This window comes from Corythoichthys intestinalis, chromosome 19, assembly GCF_030265065.1.
Source record: "Corythoichthys intestinalis isolate RoL2023-P3 chromosome 19, ASM3026506v1, whole genome shotgun sequence".
Taxonomy (NCBI): domain Eukaryota; kingdom Metazoa; phylum Chordata; class Actinopteri; order Syngnathiformes; family Syngnathidae; genus Corythoichthys; species Corythoichthys intestinalis.
In genome coordinates, this window is record NC_080413.1 from 34674966 (window position 1) to 34697225 (window position 22260).

At 38.5% G+C, this 22260-nt stretch overlaps 1 protein-coding gene across 3 annotated transcripts in view; it reads right to left on the reverse strand.

Annotated features, from left to right (window-relative positions):
• LOC130907632 (adhesion G protein-coupled receptor F5-like) overlaps nucleotides 1-21484 on the reverse strand; it is a 94228-nt gene extending 72744 nt beyond the window's left edge. The window contains exons 1-2 of one of the 3 annotated variants that reach the window (XM_057822934.1): nucleotides 21401-21484; nucleotides 910-1010 (exon numbers count right to left, since the gene is read on the reverse strand). In XM_057822934.1, coding sequence (XP_057678917.1) covers nucleotides 910-1008 — 99 coding nt within the window. In that variant the 5' untranslated portion in view covers nucleotides 1009-1010; nucleotides 21401-21484. Of the gene's footprint in view, nucleotides 1-909; nucleotides 1011-19986; nucleotides 20406-21400 lie in introns of those variants that run through there. The other 2 variants (XM_057822935.1, XM_057822933.1) reach the window with 2 other exon arrangements.
• Nucleotides 21485-22260: the final 776 nt, after the last annotated feature.

Below are 22260 nucleotides of genomic sequence, written 5' to 3' on the forward strand. Positions count from 1 at the left end.
GAAGTTAAATGGCTACAGTATCATTTACTGAAAGGTCAACAAATACACTAGATGGCAATATTTAGTCACAATATGCAAAGTCACATTTATCCTTTAAGAATTACAAGTCTTTCTATCCGTGGATCCCTCTCACAGAAAGAATGTTAATAATGTAAATGCCATCTTGAGGATTTATTGTCATAATAAACAAATACAGTACTTATGTACTGCATGTTGGATGTATATATTTGTCCGAGTTTTATTCATTTTTTTCTTAATGCATTGCCAAAGTGTATATGATTTTTGATCGGGAAAAATTATCGGGAATGATTGGAATTGAATCGGGAGCAAAAAAAAAAAAAAAAGCAATCGGATCGGGAAATATCAGGATCGGCAGATACTCAAACTAAAACGATCGGGATCGGATCGGGAGCAAAAAAACATGATCGGAACAACCCTAGTAATAATGGGTTTCAGTTGCTCTTTAAGTCTCCTTAGGCAGAGGGTTCACTTACTAATTTTCCCCCTTCTGTCATTGTTTGTATGCTATCCTCATTAAAACATGAAAAACCTATTATTGTTTGGGTGGTTTTAGTTAAAGCACTTTTTTTTCATCTGTGTGATTTTGACAAAGATCAGATCACATTTGATGGCAATTTTATGCAGAAATGAGAGAAATTCTAAAAGGTTCAGATACTTTTTCCATACCACTGCAGTTGTGTCTGTCAGTGATTCTTAAACATTTTAGGCCAGTAACACCTGGGGGAAAAAGTCAAGCTCTACACAAAAAAGACAGAGGTTCTGTTCCTTCAAAAAAAAAAAAAAAAAAAAAAAAAACGATTCTTTTTCATAAGACTACAGGGTTTCCACATACCAACATTTCAGAATTACTGATCCATGGTATAAATTACATAATAGCACTAGACATACCTGTGACAACAGCTTTGAGAATTTGATGACATTTCCTGTTTCCAGAATAAACAGAGTTGCCACGAGAACAATGATCAAGACATTCTTATATATTGCCATTCCTAAGGAAGAGAAAACAAGATTTAAAATAATTATTTGTTTTTTTTATTAATCCTTTATCTGTCGTCAGGCCCATAAAAAGTGGGACAATTACACAATTATCATCTTTTTAGGTCATTCGTGTTGCATTTTCCCGTCAGTTTTGTCTTTAACGGGTAAAACATCTCAATGTGTGATTGACAAGAGTCACTAGACTATTGCATAAAATTCAAATCATTATTTGTCTGTAAAAATAAAAACTCTTTGGTTGTTTTCCAACTCTCTTTGCGTCATCTGCACCATATAACACTGTCCATTGTGTTCTAAAGCATTAAGCTGCAGATCATTTTGCCCTAAATACTTCAGTTCATCTTGCTGTTTTAAACAAGTTTGCAGCATTCACAAGTGAACCAGTTGTAATAAGAGACATATTTAAATGCACACCACGGCACAACCTGCACCCTTCTTCTTCTTCACTATCACTGATGAGGCTTGTAATCAGGGGCTCCCAGAAATTACAGTAAACTGTTATTATTATACCACACTCTAACCTATTACATGACCATATTAGGCCCAAAAAATACACAAAAATCTACAGAAATGAAACATCACTCGTCCAAAGAGCCTTAGTGCCCTTTAGAGGAAAAAAGAACAAAAAACTTTTTCCACCATGAAATCAAACCAATCATATCTCAAGTTTCCTGTGATCTATCAGTGCCAAGTATAAACTGGGAGAGAAGTTCAAATTAGTGTTTTTGATTAATGTTGACAACAGCGCACTATGTCAAATAGTTGACTTTTTGCGGCACTTTAAAGACGCCATGTGATTGATCAGACTGGCATGAACATAGGAAATCTGACTGTTAACTTCTGTGTGATCATGTACAGTGGGGCAAATAAGTATTTAGTGAACCACCAATTATGCAAGTTCTCCTACTTGAAAAGATTAGAGAGGCCTGTAATTGTCAACATGGGTAAACCTCAACCATGAGAGACAGAACGTGGAAAAAAAACCCAGAAAATCGCATTGTTTGATTTTTTAAAAAGGTATTTCCAAATTAGAGTGGAAAATAAGATTTCTGAATGTCAAAGAGGACTAACTTCTTCTAACAAGGTCTAACGAGGCTCCACTCGTTACCTGTAATAATGGCACCTGTTTGAACTCATTATGGGTATAAAAGACACCTGTCCACAACTCAGTCAGTCACACTCCAAACTCCACTATGGCCAAGACCAAAGAGCTGTTGAAGGACACCAGAAACAAAATTGTAGACCTGCACCAGGCTGGGAAGACTGAATCTGCAATAGGTAAAATGCTTGGTGTAAAGAAATCAACTCTGGGAGCAATTATTAGAAAATGGAAGACATACAAGACCACTGATAATCTCCCTCGATCTGGGGCTCCATGCAAGATCTCACCCTGTAGCGTCAAAATGATAACAAGAACGGTGAGCAAAAATCCCACAACCACACGGGGGGACCTAGTGAATGACCTAGAGAGAGCTGGGACCACAGTAACAAAGGCTACTATCAGTAACACAATGCGCCGCCAGGGTCTCAAGTCCTGCAAAGCCAGACGTGTCCCCTTGCTGAAGCCACACGTCCAGGCCCGTCAGCGGTTCGCTAGAGAGCATTTGGATGATCCAGAAGAGGACTGGGAGAATGTGTTATGGTCAGATGAAACCAAAATAGAACTTTTTGGTAGAAACACAGGTTCTCGTGTTTGGAGGAGAAAGAATACTGAATTGCATCCGAAGGACACCATACCCACTGTGAAGCATAGGGGTGGAAACATCATGTTTTGGGGCTGTTTTTCTGCAAAGTGACCAGGACGACTGATCTGTGTAAAGGAAAGAATGAATGGGGCCATGTATCGAAATATTTTGAGTGAAAATCTCCTTCCATCAGCAAGGGTATTGAAGATGAGACGTGGCTGGGTCTTTCAGCATGACAATGATCCCAAACACACAGCCAAGGCAACAAAGGAGTGGCTTCGTAAGAAGCATTTCAAGGTCCCGGAGTGGCCTAGCCTGTCTCCAGATTTCAACCCCATTGAAAATCTGTGGAGAGAGTTGAAAGTCCGTGTTTCCCAACGACAGCCCCAAAACATCATTGCTCTAGAGGAGATCTGCATGGAGGAATGGGCCAGAAATACCAGCAACAGTGTGTGAAAAGGTTGTGAAGAGTTACAAAAACGTTTGGCCTCCGTTATTGCCAACAAAGGATACATAACAAAGTATTGAGATGAACTTTTTGTATTGCCCAAATCTTATTTTCCACCATGATTTGCAAATAAATTCTTTAAAAATCAATGTGATTTTCTTTTTTTTTTTTTCCACATTCTGTCTCTCATGGTTGAGGTTTACCCATGTTGACAATTACAGGCCTCTCTAATATTTTCAAGTGGGAGAACTTGCACAATTAGTGGTTGACTAAATACTTAATTGCCCCACTGTACGCTGAATCAACTTTTATAAACGGCCTCTCCTAAAACTTAACGGCAAATACCCTTGGTCGCAAGCATAATGAGTTCTTCTCCAATCGTGAAAGGATTCTTGGATTTAGCAATAAAGTTCAACACGAGGTATGATGCTCTCAGTTCATTCGCTATTGTTGCCTCGTTTGCTAGCTTTGAGACACATATTATGCAGAATGGACTACGTTGTAGGCTCCTCTTCTGGCTCAGCAGGTGGCCTTTTCCCCATAAATAGGCTGTCCAAAGACGTCGCCGCCCACAGCACACAGTCAACAGCAGCTAACGTTACCGTTTACATTAGCCCCTTTCACACACTCTGAAACACTGCGAAAATCCCGTGATGTAAACGGGCAGCCCTTGTATGTGAACACAATTTCCCAGGTCGACTGACACAGAGGTTATGCGGACATTTCACGGGTCGCGTCTTAGTATAATGCCCAGGAAAGTCCCGGGACAAGGCTCATGTGAAAGCAAGCGTTAAATTCCCAGGTCACGGCACGATGGCTGATGACGTAAATATCATGGCGGGCCGATCGTCACTTCCTCTTTCTTCACTGTAAGACGAAAAGCGGTAAAAAACATCGCAATTCTCATAGCAAACAGCACAATTAGTGGTGGTTGACTAAATACTTATTTGCCCCACTGTAAGTGCATTGCTCTGTCTGATTGGAATAATGAAGTCATGTGATTATTGTTGTGATGTCTCATTGGTGAAACTGGTAGAGCCACTGTGGGCATCTATGGAAAAAAATAAGGTAAAATCGATTATTCATTTTCCATGCCGCTTTTTCCTCACGAGGGTCGCAGAGGTGCTGGAGCCTATCCCAGCTAACTACGGGAAGTAGACAGGATACACCCTGAACTGGTTGCCAGCCAATCGCAGGGCACAACGAGACATACAACCACAGACCCATACCTACGGACAATTGAGTGTTCAATCAGCCTACCACACATGTTTATGGGGTGTGGGAGGAAACCAGAGTTCCCAGAAAAAACCCACGCAGGCACGGGGAGAACATGAAAACTCCACACAGGAAGGCTGGAGCCCGGGATCGAACCCTTGATCTCAGAACTGTGAGGCAGACGTACTAACCACTCAGCCACTGCGTAAAATCAGGTATGTAGAATAAAAATGGAAAATGTAACAACTAGGCGAGACTAGACTCTCATCTATTCTAGACGACTACTCAAGTAAAAAACAAAAAACAAAAAAAAAAAACGGCGTTGTAAAACTACTCCTTAAGTACATTTTTACATGAGTTCATTTTGTCTACACTTATAGATTAGTTGTTTTTTTCCTATTATCACGGTTCTTTGATTGAAATAAAAATCAACTATTCTCAAAAAGTTACTCAAGTAAATATAAAGGAGTAAATATAACACGTTACTATCCACCTTTGGGTGGGACTGTATGTATTTTTAAATACTGTATTTCCTTGGTCAACCAGCATTGTTTCTCTGAGCCCATTTATATTCATTCTATCAGTTGTGACATCCATATAATAACAATTCAAATGAACCATACAACAGGAAATACTTAAAAAAAAAAGAACCAAAGTACTGCTTACGCATGCACGATGTAATTACATAACAAATCTTCAAAATGTATAAACCAGTCTTGAGTGTGAGGAGCCCTTGCCCTTAAAAATATGATCAATTGAGCACTGTTTATGTTGAATTATTATCAGAATTTCATATTCAGAAGCTATATTCATTCACATGTAAGAGGCGGGGATGGCGTGGCTCAGTGGTAGAGTAGTTGTCCCCCAACCCAGAGGTTGAGGGTTTGATTCTCTGCCCTGATGAACTCGCCTAAGTACCCTTGAGCAAGATACTGAACCCCACATTGCTCCTGGCGCAGCGTCACCAGTAGGTAGATGGCGATGTAGCGTAAAGTGCTTTGAGCGCCTTGAAAGGTGGAAAAGTGTATACAAGTATAACAACGTTTACCGTAAGTGGCATGGTACCTAATCCGATGCTCAATTCTGAGATCAAACTATGTTCTTGGCTAGCATAAGGGTTTAGTAATTTAATTTAATTTGAGTATTCTTTGTTGTTTGTTCTTTTGCTCTTCTGTCTGCTTCATTTCTTTCTGTCTTTCTTTGCTTTCTACTAATAGATAAAACATAACAAACAACCACAATGGGAGTATATCAAACTAATATGTGGCACATTAAAAATGTTCAGATGATAAGAACACTCAGATTCCCATTCTCCGTGTCTAAGCACCTGAACAGCACAGGTTATTATTATTGTTATTTGTTTTTAATTTTTAAAAAACAATTCTGAGACCAATCGGTGAGTTCAATCCCGGGCGTCAAATTTTACCCACCAACTTTTAAGCAAATTTATTTGCATTATATAATGACTTCAATCATATAGGTAATTTAGATAGTTAGTTTCTCATATGTTGTAAGGATAGAATTGACCCTACCAAGATTAAGTGAATTATGTTCATTATCTTTAGACTTGAATTACAGTAATTTCATTATGTTCAGACATTGTACATTTACCCCTTTGTACTTGCTGAATGTGCCAGTCCATTTTTTACCCTCAAACGCACGTTTAATTGGCTGATGACTTATACAACATTTTTATTCAGCCAGCAGCAGCCACTGTAAGTAAAAATACATCATTGTTGTGGAGGTGGGGAACACACCACAAATTTTGCTACTGAAAAATCACCCTGCATCAGAGTTAGCATAACATTAATCTGTGTGAATTTCCCAATCTCAAGTAGGACGCCGCTTTGAGAGAAATGTCCTCCTGTATGTGTTTTCTACTGTTAGCCAGTGTTGTTAATAACGGCGTTAGAATATAACTGCGTTACTAATGGCGTTATTTTTTTCAGTAATGAGTAATCTAATTAATTGCTTTTCTTATCTTGCCAACGCCGTTACCGTTACTGAGGCGGGAAAGACGTGCGTTACTATGCGTTACTAAGTTGGTTGAATAAAAAAAAGTCTGAGAGAAACGGACTCACGGAGACAAGAGAGCAGAGCAGGAGTGGGGAAGACGCCGTTGCAACCGCGATGCTAGGTGGCTCCAATAATACCTGACTGTAGCCATAGCCAACAAACTGCGCCCACATGACACGGTAGATATCATATTATAGAGCTAGATGCAATTGACAGACACAGCTGCATTGGCAACATGTTTTAATGACTACATGCGTTAGTAAACAGCCGCCATCTTAAAGCAGTAGACCTCTCAGGAAGGCTCTGATGTAGAGATCCTTCATAGCGAACCTAAGTAACTTTAAAAATCTAAAATGCTCCTAAATCGGCAAAATCTTAACTTAAATCTATCTTTAAATGATGAAACAGTTTTAAAACTTACACATGTTTAAAGTAGACAGAAGGGAACTAATGAAATAACGGGAGCAATTTTAACAGCTTTAACGGTTGATTCACAACTTTAAATGACTTCCACACATAGCAAAGGTTACTATCTAGTTATCGCAATACCCTTGTGTCTAGTTAAGTGGAGGGTAAAGAATTGGGCTAGGGCCAATTGTCCCCCAAACCCTTTAAACTTCACATTGCGTGACCTGTTTTTGTTTTTTGTTTTTTTTTTGAGAAAAAAAAAAGAAAATTACCACTAGTTACTTTTCCAAGTAACTAATTACTCTTACATTCAGGTAACTGAGTTACTAACGCAATTACTTTTTGGGAGAAGTACTTTGTAACTGTAATTAATTAATTTTTTAAAGTAAAATTAACAACACTGCTGTTAGCGTTAATTAAGCTGTGAGAAATGTAGTAAACCCAGGTTTACCTTCTTCTCCGCAATTTTCATTTTTATTTATCTCTTCTTACAGCAGCTCAAAGGAGCTTTCATTTTTTGTTGCTGTGCTTGTGGAGAAAAGCAGTACTGTTTTACCTGAGGGAAGGCTCCATTTTTTTTTTTTTTTAAATTTTTGTTATTCCCTGACTAAGAAGTTTTTTCAGTTATATTAAATGTATTTATTCAGACAGACAATGGTGAGTGATCTTTATACAAATGTTTATTATTTGCATTCCTGGATAGTTAAGATTTTATTAACAAGTTTGTGTTTATTGTGTATGCTAATGTAATTTATGTTCAAATATTGAAATTTAAATTTGCTATTAAAATCCAGACATTTATTCTTAAGTTTTCAAAATGTTTCTTTAGTAGTTTTTAAAAACAAAGGTTTGAATCGAACAGTGTATCACCTGAACCAATACATATGAAAATTGGTATAAGTCTATACAGATTTATTTATGCATTGATCAGCAAAAAGTGAACATTCAGGATATGCTGTTATAGCGTACCAATGTTGAGACCAAACCTACTCTTGGTTTACATTTACTTTGTATTTTGTTCAATCTAAACAACAAAGCGTTAGCAAATGTACAGTAAATAAAGCAATACATAAATAAAAATGTGATTTTCCTCGGATATCTTGATTGCATTAAGCAGCCTTTCATAGGCTACACAACAATATTTAGAAAATTGGACTTTAAAAATGGAAAAACATTGATTAAAAATGTGATTTACCCAAGCCAGTTTACAAAGAAAGGTAATGACTACAATGAAAGGTTTACCATTAAGTAAAAAGAAAAAAATTAATGGTGTAAGATACAGAGGTCGACCGATATGGGATTTTTAAATGCCGATATCTAAAAAAAAAAATTCAACCGTTTGCCGATACCCAAAGCCTATTTTGTAAGCTTTGTAAGATTTATCAAAGCTTTGTTTTTTGTTTTTTTTAATAGCACCTAGATTATGAAAGGCAATTTTTTAAAAATTGCTTCAACTGGTTCAAATTTACAATGATGACCTGAAACAACCCACAAACCCACCAGGACATCACGAAGAGATGTAAACAAGTAAGGAGGAGAGTTTAAGAACATGCTCGCCATGCTAAAGCTAATGCTAACGTGAATTATGAGAGTTAAGTGAAGTTACGAGTTACATTTAGTGTGTAAGGATCACTCAGTAAACATCTTAAAAGGCTAGAGCAACATTGCATATTCTCTCATAGAAGATTAAAAAAAATCTTACAATATTTACAAAACAGGCAAGCCTGAAGCTTCCTGTACCCGCCTGCCTTCAAGCTGCTGCAGGGTCCTTCCGAGGTCCTACCATCAGTCAGTGGCGGCCACAGTTGCCTACCCACATGCCTGATCAAAATCTTTTTTCATCGGCTTATTTTTATGTTCATCGGCCAGTGGCCAACGTTGGGAAAAAGTCCATATATCGGCCCATATAACGGCCGGCCGACATATCGGTTGACGTCTAGTAAGATATGAATGATGTATAATTTAAAAGTATGATGTGTTTAGTCATAAATTACAAGAAAAAGGCAATTTGATGAAAATATACAAGACGGCCTAACAGTGCTTGTCAAAATATCAAACATGACTAAAAAGATTTTGAAATTTGATAATCAAGTAAGAACTTATTGTGCCATATTCACAGTGATTGACATTGATGAATTTAGAAGGCAGAAATACCGGATCTCTTTGAATCCTCTCTTATTACATTCCTGTTTTTTGTTCTCTGTTTCTTTTCAAAGATTTGGTAATAAAACCCGTTAAAGGGATTAGTATGGCCTATTAATTTATCATTGGTACAAGTGAATTTCAGAATTGAACAAAGAACAGTACCGCTGAATAGGACTCACTGATTACTGCCTGGGTATATCTGTCCATCAAAGGAAATTCCACTGTGAATGCTGAGTGAAGTATTCACACTAATCCTGGTTCAAATGGTACAGTGAAAAGAATGTGGTTCTAAAGTATTCAAGTAGTTGAGCAGTTCTGCTTGGTTGTCATGTTATTGTTCTGTACACTCTAAGCAAATAAATAAATGAAAGTGACCGTTGAGTAATTTTCCACTCAGTGAGTAATTTGGGCAGACATGCGGTAATTGCTTCGGCTATGAAATTAGGATTGGCTCGAAAGGAAATTCCCAGCTAAAGGGAAAACTTGAATGTGAAGTGAAGTCATCAATAAAGAACATTCTGACCCTGGACTCCAGTGTGCTCGTCAATACAGACATCAGCTTCAGCTAAGCATGTGCCGGGTCGAGATTCAAATGGTATGATAACCTTAAGCCAAAATTTCAAGGTATCACAGTATTGCAATTAAAGCTCTAAAATGTGTTACTTTGGGATATCTGGGTTCTTAGAAAAAAACTTTTTTTCCCATTGTTTCAAAACATATTAGCAAATTGGAACTTAAGAATAATGCTAGGTTAAAACAAATTTAAAAATAACAAAAAAATAACAGAAATATTTTGAATAAAATTAAAATAAATGCAGTCCTTTAGGTAAGCCTAAACCCACAGCCACAGCTCAATATTATTACCATCAGAACTAAAATAATTGAATTATTTTCCATAATAAGCTCGTGTGTATGACTCGTATCACGTTTACATTATACACACACACTTTCTCAACACAGACTTCTGTCGCCGAAGTATCTCCATACTGGCGATTTTGTTTTTTTCGATTGGGGAAAAATAGTTTCACTTCCTTCAGCCATCGTGGAGTACAGCTGACTTATTGACTCTGAGAGATATGTATGAAAAAGTATCTGAACCTTTTGGAATGTCTCACACTTCTGCATAAAATCGCCATCAAATGTGATCTGACATTTTTCAAAATCACACAGATGAAAAAACAGTGTCTACTTTGACTAAAACTACCCAAACATTGATAGGTTTTCATATTCTAATGAAGATAGCATGCATGCAATGACAGAAGTAAGTGAACCCTCTGCCTAAGGAGACGTAAAGAGCAATTGAAACCAATTTTTACCAAACAATTTAAGTCAGGTGTGTGCCCACTCACTGATGAGTGGTTTAAAGCTGCCTGCCCACTATAAAACACACACCTGGTAAGAATTGTCTTGATGAGAAGCATTGTCTGATATGCATCATGGCTTGGTCAATGAGCTGTCTGAAGACCTGTGATCAAGGATTTTTGATTTCTATAAAGCTGGGAAAGGATATAAAACCATGTCTAAAAGTTTGGATGTTCATCAATCGACAGTCAGAGAAGTTGTCTACAAAAGGACAGAGTTTGGCATTGTTGCTTCTCTCCTAAGCAGTGGCCGTCCACCAAAGATGACGCCAAGAGTTATGCACAGAATACTCAGAGAGGTAACAAAGAACCCTTGAGTGTCTGCTAAAGACTGACAGAAATCACTGGCACAGTCCAGTATCTTTGTGCACACATCAACTCTATTTAAAACTATGGCTAAGAATAGTGTTCATGGGAGAACACCACGGAGGAAGCCACTGCTGTCTAAAAAAAAAAATGTTGCTCATTTAATATTCGCAAAAAGGCACTTGGTCACTCCACATAAGGCAAAATAATTTGTGGACTGATGAAACCAAAGTTGAATTGTTTGGGAGTAATACACAACGTCATGTTTGGAGGAAAAATGGAACAGCTCACCAACATCAACACCTCATCCCCACCTTGAAGCATGGTGGAGGGAGCATTGTGATTTGGGGCTGTTTTGCTGCCACAGGGCCTGGACAACTTGAAATCATTAATGGAAGAATGAATTCAAAAGTTCATCAGGATGTTTTTCAGGAAAACCTAAGGCGTCTGTCAGACAGTTGAAGCTAAAAAGAGAATGGATGCTGCAACAAGACAATGATCCAAAACACAGAAGTAAATCATCTTCAGAATGGTTTCAGAAGAACAAAATACACATTCTGGAGTGGCCAAGTCAAAGTCCAGACTTGAACCCCATTGAGATGCTGTGGCATGACCTAAAGACAGCGATTCATGCCAGACATCCCTGGAATCTGACTGAACTCCAGCAGTTTTGTAGAAAATAATTGTGCCAAACTTTGTCCTGATCAATGTGGTAGACTGTTTTTTAACTACACTGTTAGGTTTTGTGGTGGTTTTCTCCTAGTGTGACTTGTCCCTGTGATTGCCCATTGATTTCACCTGTTGTACCTTCTCCTAGTGTATCCTACAATCTGCATCCTCCTGTGTTACCCAGCTGTTCCTCGTTGTCTCGTTACCCCTTGTCTGCGTGTGTGTATATAAGCACCCAGTTTCTTGTCACTCCTTGTTGCGTCATTGTCAATGTAGATGTCGAAGTCCTGTCCAAGCCCTCGTGTATTAGTCCATCCAATAAAGTAAGTTTTGTTTGAACCTTTTTAATCCCTGGTTGTACTTTGTGCTTTTTGTTAGTTATTATTAAAACCTTTTTTTGAGTTCTCTGCCACCTGCCTTGCATTATTGTTTCCTTGCATTTGGGTCCACACAACCTGCCTGCCCGTGCATTTCCTGACATACACGAAGTGTCTGGTTGAAGTTATTGCTGCCAAAGGGGGGCAAGAAAATATTAAATGTGTTGGTTCACTTACTTATTTTTCCCCCTTCTGTCATTGTTTGCAGGCTATCCTCATTAAAATATGAAAACTCATACATGTTTGGGTGGTTTTAGTTAAAACAGTTTTTTCTTCTGTGTGATTTTGACAAATATCAGATCACATTTGATGGGGATTTTATGCAAAAATGTGACAGTTTCCAAAAGGTTCAGATACATTTTCATAGCACTCTACCTTGAAACCGATGGCTTCAACCCAAGAGAATCCATCTCATACAGACTGTAATCTCATGTAATCTCATAGGAAGGTGAATTGGTGCAATTAAGGACGTCTTCGAAGGATTCAGTCCATCCAATTCTCAATGCGCCTGGTTGAGGTCAACACCCATCCCAACGACCATGTTTTTCAGGCCATAAGTCACATTCTTTTCATAGTGTGGCCGGGGGTGCGACTTCTACTCTCAAGCGATTTATGTATAAATTATCTACAAATTATTATAACATTTCATATGTTATTTTCACACTTAACCGCAATAGGGCGCTCAAGACCTGAGTTTCAACATTGGCGGGAACTTATAAAAACAAATAAAAGCAACTCAATCTTCTGAACCGTCTATCCTCACGAGGGTCTCGGGGCATCCAGGCAATATTAAACGAAAACCTGGAATCTCAATTGAAATTTCAATTGAAATCTGGGAGTGTTAATGCTGAGTCATGTTTTTGCTTGATGCAACAAAAACATTTTACCTTTCAAATGTTTGAGATTAAAATTCTATTTCATTCTTACAGACTTTTAATTTTAAAGTAGTAATATGACATTAGGGAATGGCAGTGACCAAATCCTCCGTCCTTCTGCAGGGTATTTGCAGTGTACTTCCTCCATAGCACAGGGAGATTTCCACGCAGTCAGCTGCCCCTGAATTGAGACACACCTGTAGTGTTCATGGATACTATGCTTTCCCCTCCTGAGACACCAGATGGTGAACCAGAATTTCAATGAAGTCCTCCCTGGCCCGGGTTTTTCCCCAATTGTCTGATTTTGATTGGTTAATTTTCCAGTTTTTCCCTATTATTTTTTCAAGTTATTACTGTGACCACTGTGGATATTTTTCTAATTAACTAATAATAACTAAATCATTAATTAGCAACACTTTCAGGCATGTGTGTTAAAAAAAAAAATATATATATATATACTCTATTTTCCGCACTAAAAGTTGCACCTAAAAGCATTCAATTTTCTCAAAAGCCGATACTGCCCCTTATAATCTGATTTGCCATAAATATGGATCAGTATTGGTCACTCATGCATACCTTTGAAGTTCTACGGTTTCGGCGTAATTTGTACAAGTTATTACTGTTTTTTTTAAATGTGTATGCCGTACGTTCAAAATCTCTACGTTTTTCATGCATTACGTTTTTTTTCTCCGTTCAGATTTTGTCACCGTTTCGGCAACGAGACAATGTGCATTACTATGCGTTACTATGTTGGTTGAATGACACGAGAAAAGTCAGAGAATCGGAGGGAGAAGAGCGCGAGTGGGAAGGAGTGATGGGACGCTGTTGCAAACGCGATGCTAGGCTAGGTGGCTCCAATATTTCCTGACTATAGCTGACAGCCTACAATCTACGCCCACTTGATGCTATGCTAGAAATCACATGCATCTAGAACTAGATGGGAAATGACAGACTCGGCGACGTTAGTAAGTAGCTGCCAGCTTAGAGCAGTAGACTTCTCAGAAAGGCTCAGTTGTAGTGAACCTTCCTAGTTAACCTTAGTAACTTTTTATCTAAAATACTCGTCATCGGCAAAATCTTGACTTGAATCCATCTTTAAATTATGAAACAGTTTTAAAACTTTCACATGTCGAAAGTAGACAGAAGGGAACTAATGCAAAAACGGGAGCAATGTTAGCAATGTTAAAACTTTAGCAGTTGATTCACAACTTTAAAGGGGATGTAGTGCCCTTGGAAAATTTTAATATTCCATCATTTATCCATAAACGCATGCCTTTTGTATTCATATCATGCCACTTCGTGTAATTACACACAAGAAAATGAGAGAAATTTGGCTCGATTGTCAAGCTAAAACGACCGGCGCCCGAGATCTGGCAGATTGTGTGCGTGACGTCACGACAAGTGAAGAGAGTGCCACCGGCCACTAGGGGGGCAGCGCCTGTCTGCATCAATAGAATTCTTTCTAGTGAGGGGAGAATTAGGTGTTTTGAGCTGTTTATGCTGATGCATTGCACATATTCCAGGTTCCCTCATGAAGAAACACCCCTCGTTGTCAATAAAAGAGAATTCAGAATTGACAGTGAGTGGTGTTTCTTCAACAAGAAAAAGGCTCAGTGCTTTAATACTGAATGGCGGCGATGATGGCAGACAATTTCGTTTCTAGTTTCAGCGACGAATCCGACGTAGAAGGACGTAACGAATGTTCATCTAATGGTGACGAGGAGAGTTACGAAGCTTTAATCGGTGTCTTAGGTTACCAATTTGAGCCCAAACGAACGCCAATGCAGCGTAATGAAACGGTCATTGAGTGGAGCAATGACACTGATGAAACATCGGCAGCAGATTGTGTGGGAAACACCAATGATTTGTTTTGCATTTCTTTTTGTGAAGCTGATACACCGTGACTGCATAATAAAGGAATGCATAGAATAATTATCATTTATTGCGCTATCATAGCTTTTCGCTCTGCCAACAGACACAAATATGAATGGGATCAGAGGATTTGTTCTATATATTTTACGAACGATAATGTATCCATGTGTCCAGTCCTGTATCCAATGCGTAACATTTTTTTATTATAAAAGAGTACTCACTCTGGCCATTTCGAGCTTGGCTACTCCCCTCCTTTGCTTAGCCTTAGCCTCCTTTGCTAGTCATCATCCTCTTTCTTGATATCTCGGGACATTTAGGTCGCTGCGCGTGCATGGTCGGCACCGCATCTCCTTTGAGCAGCAATCTTTTAGCAAAATCCGATTTCACTTGTCCATAGTTCGAGAAGCTTTCAGGTGGAAAATGCGCACCACAGAAAAGCGTGCCGGAGGCTGTGTCTAGAAAATTAGCCCTCTTTGCACGGACGAACTTTACCCATCGTCTGCGTAGTCCAGCTTTTTTTTTCGCGTTCGGGAACTCATGGATACTGTATTCCGATAAATAGCTATTTGTACACTACATAGCACAGCAGTTTTGAACCATTTTTGAGATGTTTTCGTCAAACAAACCCCAACGCTACTCTCTCGTCGTTAAAAAACAAAGGCACCTGGCTCCGCCTCGACTTTCAATCACTTGTCGTGACGTCGCCGCCCCATTCGGCTGTTTCCGGAACACTTTCGGGAATGTTCGTCATTTTCGATCTATTTTCGATAATTGCTCATTAATGTGATTTTTTTGTTAACTTTATCAATATTTGTTATCTTGGCACACAACGGTTCTATTGATGTCTCACACCCCCTTTCCCGCTATATCCCCTTTAAATGACTTCCAAACATTGCATAGGTTACTATGTTTTTTTGTTTGTTTGGTTTTTGTTTTTGTTTTTTTTTTTGTTTTTTTAACAAAAAAACAAAGAACAAAAACATGAAAAGTAACACCAGTTACTCTGCTAAGTAACTAATTACTCTTACATTCAGGTAACTGAGTTACTAACTCAATTACTTTTGGGGAGAAGTAATTTGTAACTGTAATTAATTACTTTTCTAAAGTAAGATTAACAACACTGGTCATAAAGATGCAGTCTGCAGAATGAAAAGTGATGAAAGCGGAGACTTTATTCTGCCAATTTGTTGCCAAACACAATTTGCCTGCAACTATTGTTGATCACTTCTCAGAATTAGCAAAAGAAATGTTCCCTGACTCAAAGATTGCCTCGGTAAGTCAATTTTATCAATTGACCTTTTTAATTTATTAATTGGACACACAAACGAACTACCTTCAAGTCAAACTGAATTGCGAGCTGAAGTGCCATGAAGTGCAGCCATCAAAAGACATGATAGAAATTGCCAAAAGTGCTACATACAATTATAACAAAATCACTGTTAAATTTTAGTAATCATGATGTAGCTGAACATGTGACAATATTACCGAATATAGGGCACCGGTACGGGCGTGTGACATCGGCATTTCACCGGAGTACGGTGCCCTGTTGCTTAATGTGATTTAACACGGCGAACTTCACCCGCTGCCCTGACGTGACGGTTGGCAATTGGTTCCAACCGGAGTGTCCGCGACGCGCCGGTACGGGAGTGGTCGGCGAGTGGCCCGACACTAGCCTGCCCAGTAAGCGAGTGGACTACCGGCGAGTCGCCGGCTTCCACGCCGGCAGCCCCATCGCTTCAGCTTTGAATGAGTGCCGTGTCATTCGCGGGGCGTCCACTCGACAGCCGGCCTCCGCGCCTGGGGGGTGATATCGGGGTCCGACCAGTGTGCCACGACAGGGCACCGTACCGTTGCGGGTACTCCGGTGAAATGCCGATGTCACACGCCCGTACCGGTGCCCTATATTCGGCTTAGACTCCAACAGACTCCGATGGCTGGATGGAGCCCTGGTGGCCATTATGCTTGCTTCATACTTTTATGTCATTGGCTCAGCTACCTGCCAATCAAACACACCGGAACTAGCGTTGAAGGAGAATCTTTGTGTCAAAATGATTCAATCGAAAAAAAGTGCCTTCAAAACTTTTTCCACTTCAGAAAAAAAAAGTGTGTTCAAAAGTTTTTCCACTTTGAAAAAAATAAGTTTAAAACTTTTTGCTTTTCAAAAAAAGTGACACTTCAATAAAAAAATATATATATTTCAAATAAAAAATATATTTAAAAAAAAAAAGTTTTTGCAAATGATTTTTTTCTTTGATTAAAAATTGTTTTTTGATTAAAGCAACTTTTATTGCGATTGAATGATTTTGACACAAATGTCCTACCCCTAATATGGCTCAAACACAAAAAGGATTGCTTCAATCAAAGAAAACAGTTTGAATGAAAAATAAAGTGTTCAAATGCGAATTTCAGAGTCTCAAATATTTTTTCACATTCAAGCCTTTTTTTCTACGATTGATTTTTTAAAAAAATTTGATTGAAGTGATTTTTCTTTTGAAAATATATATTTTTTTGTTTGAAGCAATTTATTTTTTGATTGAATAATAAAGACACAAATGTCCTAGCCAAAATGTGGTCCAAACGGAAAATTACATGACTTCAATCAAAAATGGTGTTTCAATTAAAAAAAACTTGACTTTGATCAAAAAAATAAAATTCAATCAAAGAAAAATAGTTTTCAAATATATTTTTTTGAGTTTCAAATTTATTTTTGCATTCAAACACATTTTTTTTGATTGAAGTGACGTTTTCTTCGATTGAAAGTATATATTTTGATTGAAGCAACTTTTTATTTGATCGAAGGAACTTTTTTTTTGATTGAATAATAAAGACACAAATCTACCTCCATATGTCTTGACACTCGGTGATACATGCTACATGGAGTTTTTGGATCGAAAAAAGGTAAGTACGCAATAATATCTCGTTAAAGTCATGGCGTCTGTAATTCTGCTCTCGCGTGCTCTCACCTCCAGATAGGGTTTTACTGTGTAAAAAAGATTTTTTTTTTTTTTTAATTCCCTCCAGTTCAAATTTTTTCTTTCCCCAGAAAATTGAGATTTTAAGCTTTCTAATGATGTATCACACATGCATATCGGACAATTTTGAAAGTTGGCCAAAATAAGGGTCTCAGAGCGGAACTTCAAGTCAACTGAGTATTTTGCGCCATATACATATATAACACTAACGCCATATAAAATGGAAGATTAGTCACCAATTTGTAAGGGCATACGTCACTATTTGTAAGATTGCCAACGGCCTCGAGTTGACAGGTACGCTTATGGCATGTCAATCGCTTTAGCCCAGCTTCATCTAGTGCTGCATTTCTCAAATAGTTGGGCGCAGTGCGATGCCGGGGGTTGGGCATGCGACCTTGGGGGACATACTTTTTTTGCCGTACTAGAATGAAGTGTACTTGTGCATCCACTCAGTGGGTGGCAGTGGCGCTCTCATTTTCAGAGTGTGCGGAGTATTTTTTAACCAAACGAGCACACAGCAAAGCGATATGTAGAGCTGTGTGCTATTTTCAGAATTCGGGCTCACGTAGTGAAACACTGTCGTCCTGTTCTTACGTGTCTGCCTGAGAAGCACCATGTTCGGCTTGGGAGCGACATGACAACCGCTCTCACCTCCGGCTAATCAATTTGAATTTATTATTATTTACTGATTTCATTCAGTTTCATTTTTCAGTATCAAATGGTCAAAAATGTACCTTGATGATGGGAATTGATAACATTTTTACGATTCCGATTCCATTATCGATATTGCTTAACGATTGGAATCTTTATCGATTCTTTCATCGATTCCATTTTGGACTAATGGACTGTATTAGGTTCTGGGTTCAATATGTTTAATGGTTCATTCGCCTCGGAGTGTCGGTTTGAACACAAGGAGCAGAGAGTGGGGTTGGTCTTTGGCACTTTTAATCCAACTTGGCAACAGGCACAACTATATACAGGCAATGGCACTTGATATGAGAATCACTCAATGAGCAGATGTGAGCATGCGTGGAAAGATGTTGATGTATTTGTATGTGTGTGGAAGAAGACTGGAATGTGTGGGTGTATGTGTGGTTCTGAAAGGAAAGACAATTACATCATATTAGTGCTGTTGCAATAAACAATGCAAATTGACTGTAAAGCAGTCAATAACACACATACACGACTCGCACAGTATAATGAACACAAAGGTGGGGGGGCGCGAGTGTGCGCGCACAACCCGGAAGCATGCTGCGTGCACGTGTGGTCATCTTGGCCATAAAAGGGGGCCATCTTAAGATGCTAAACTAACACACTCTCTTCTTAACACAAACGTGCAATGCGAATAAAATGTAAACAACGCTGCGAGGACGAGAGGGAGCAACCAGCCGACGTAACTGTAAAAACACGAAACGGTCGCACTGATAACGGCTCTAACATATCATAAGAACTTTATGTCATGAAGAAGTATACTAAATACTTACATTCGTTCATGGACGCACACAGATTAACACTTCCTTGCACACACTTTATGCCTATTCTCGGTCCCAGATTACGCGGCGCGTGCGACGTAGGACAATAACAGGAAGTAACTGACTGGTTGCTATGGGAACGAACGCATACTCAAGGAACCTTTCAAAAAGAAGTATTAAAATTGCTAATAAAATTGTTTATGGATTATTTGAGATGAATATATGTTATATTTTTCTTATAGAGTATTTGATGAGGAATACGATAGACCCATTAGTAGACTTTTTGGAAAAATCAGCGTTTCTTTATGTAGTCTCGTGAATAAATGACCTGACCTGTGAAAATCAATACAAAATTACTAGGCGACAACTCAGATTATACTTGATGAGTGGGCCCTCTTTGAGTAATCATGTAGTCTTCCTTTTTGAATCAAATATGTGTAACATGAGGAAATTACGTGACGTAAATCGTGCTGGTTGGAATTTATAAGAGAATCGTTAAACTGCCAAACGATTCCATGGAATTGAAACACACGGAACAGAGTTCTCTATAGGAACCGGTTCTCGATTCCCATCCCTAACCTTGAGTGTATTTTTACAGTTTGGATGTGACTTTTTTTTTTTAATTCAGGCAAATCGATGCACTTTAAGTATTTTCTGTTACAAACAACACAATGTTATTTGACAAAATTATACTGTATTGTAAGCTGATCTGTTACTTTTTTCTTTAATAGAAAAAGGACACAGTGTTAGGCAGAGGTGCACTTATAATAATAATAATAATAATTTTATAGACAAATGATACTATTTACTGTACAGTGGCGTCAGAGAGTTGGGGGGAGGCAAAAAGTCTTTCGGGGGGGGGGGTTAGTGGATTTTGATTGGGGGGGGGGGGGGGCATAACAGAAAAAAATTGAGACGCAAGTGATCTAGTGCAGGGGTCCCCAACCTTTTTTGCACCACGGGCCGGTGCTATTTGGGTCTTTTTTTTCACGGACCGGTGTTCTGACAAATTTTGCAACCCATCAAAAATTGCAACGATGCAGTTCTGCGCATGCGCGTAACGTTAAACATAGCTGCAAAATGCGCAAATGCAGCGAGTCCAAAGTAAACACAACAAACTTTCTTGAAAGAAAGGAATATTAACTTACGTTTGATCATGGAAGGACTTGCAGGAAAATTCTCCTCAGATTCATCCTGCCATGTAAGCTTCACACAACAGCTGCACACCGCGCTCACCATTAAGGACTTCGCGTTGTCGTTAAACATTAATTAAGAAGCCCGCTTCACAAAGATACGATGTTGGAAATTGTAGCAAGGTTTTCAACGCTCTTGTCGCGATGTCAGGATATTCCAGAATGACTTTAATCCAGAACCTCGGTAGAGTTGTTGTCTCAAATGTACGTTTAATAAGGTCGCTGTCATTTGCGATCTCTCTGATTATTCACAAACGGGTTACGAGTCCACTCCTTCGCAGTTCGTGGGTCTTCGAGGTTGTAGGCTCATCAGGTGCCCTTTTCGCCGTAAAAATATTTCCAAAGACGTCTGTTTTCCTGTTATCTTCGCTCGTGTGGGGGCTAATTATTTCCGGGAACAAATGTGCTGCGTCGCGGCCTGGTAATACGCTATTATCGAGGAGGACAAGCGCACATAGATATATTATATACACAAACAAGATGTACTGTTAGCAGTCCAATCAATGGACTTCTATGACACCATTGTAATCTATCCCGTAGTATTATATCTAGAGTAGACAGATATATTGGTGTGTTAAGCAGGGGCACAGGGTCAATTCAGCCAGAATGCGGTCGTTATTAAATTATTTTTTTCTTTGCGGCCCGGTCGCAAATGCGCCACGGACCGTTACCGGTCCGCAGCCCGGCAAATGGGGACCCCGATCTAGTGGATGCATAATGCAACCCCAACAACTACTACAACTGCGCCTTATAATGCACTGCGCCCTATATATGAAAAGTTTTAAAATCATTGATACACCGATGCGCCTTATAATGCGGAAAATATGGTAACTGTTTTATTACAAAGTTTTGGTAGGACAAAATCAATCACGTAGGACATTACACAACCAAAGAGTTTCTTGTGGGCTGCTTAATTCTAGGAGCAGGCCAGTTCTGATTTTTGTGTGACTCTTTTCACTGATAATCATCATTATTTGTACTAGCTACAATATTTAGTGATTTGTTTGCTTTTTGCCCTCCAAACATGAAGCTGCAAACAAATTTTTTGCTTGATTACGTGCCGCATTAGAGTGAATTGCAATTGATGCTTTTGCTGTTTTTGTGCATAGAAACATGAACGGATTAGTCTGCCTACAAATGAAATAAAGTATAGGCAAGGATAACATATTACGTACATACAGTACAAACTGTAAGTTAATATAAATAATGATAAAGTACAGTATTATGCCGTCAATAATTTTCAACGTTTCGTCAGAAAATCGGTCAACCAGCTTATTCATACACATAATCCATTTCTTACATGAATAAAAACCAAACCAATTCAAATAAACAGCACAAACACGCATAACAGATATAAATACTACTTTACCTTAGTTCACATTGCCTCCCTGTCCTGCTGATATTGGCGGTTCTGTGTATGTGGTTCAAACATTTTATGATGATGATAGATAGAAGCATTGTGCTTTTAAAGGTTGCCAAACCCGTATGCTGAACTATGGGAAACGTGCTGTTTGAAATACTTCCTGAAATTTGGTATGGCTTGTGAACACACACATACACACGCACACAAACGCTGATATAACACAATATTTTTCCACTTGTTTCCTTGTATTTTTATTTATTGTTACTGTCTGGTGTATTCACTCTTAAACAATAGAGGTGTTAGAAAGATTGTGTAAACCGTCGTGATGATTATATATATAATTACTGCTTTAGAATTTGTACCCTGCAGCAAAACGGTGCACTGCAAAAACACAGTTCTTTAAAACTAGATAAATTCCCTTGTTTTCAGTGTAAATCTAACTAGAAATATGTGAAATTATCTGTCAGTGCTTCAAGTAAATTTTACTCAGATTTCTTGAAATAAGAAAAATAGCTCGCTGAAAATAAATTTAACATACTTAAATTAAGCAATAAATTAGTATATTTAATCCTAAAATATTTTCATTCATTCATTCATTTTCCATGCTGCTTTTCCTCATGAGGGTCTTGTCATAAATGTTCTTAATTCAAGAATAGATCATGTTCAAAACATTTTTTGAAAGCCAATTTTTCTTGATGTAGGTGACAAATCACCAACTTTTCGATGTATGACCTGAATAAATTAATATAATTATATAATGGTAAATGGTGTTAAACTTATATAGCGCTTTTCCACCTTAAATTAATACATCCGCTCCTTCTGTTACCACCTCCTTAGACCACGTTTCAATTGTTACATGTCATGAC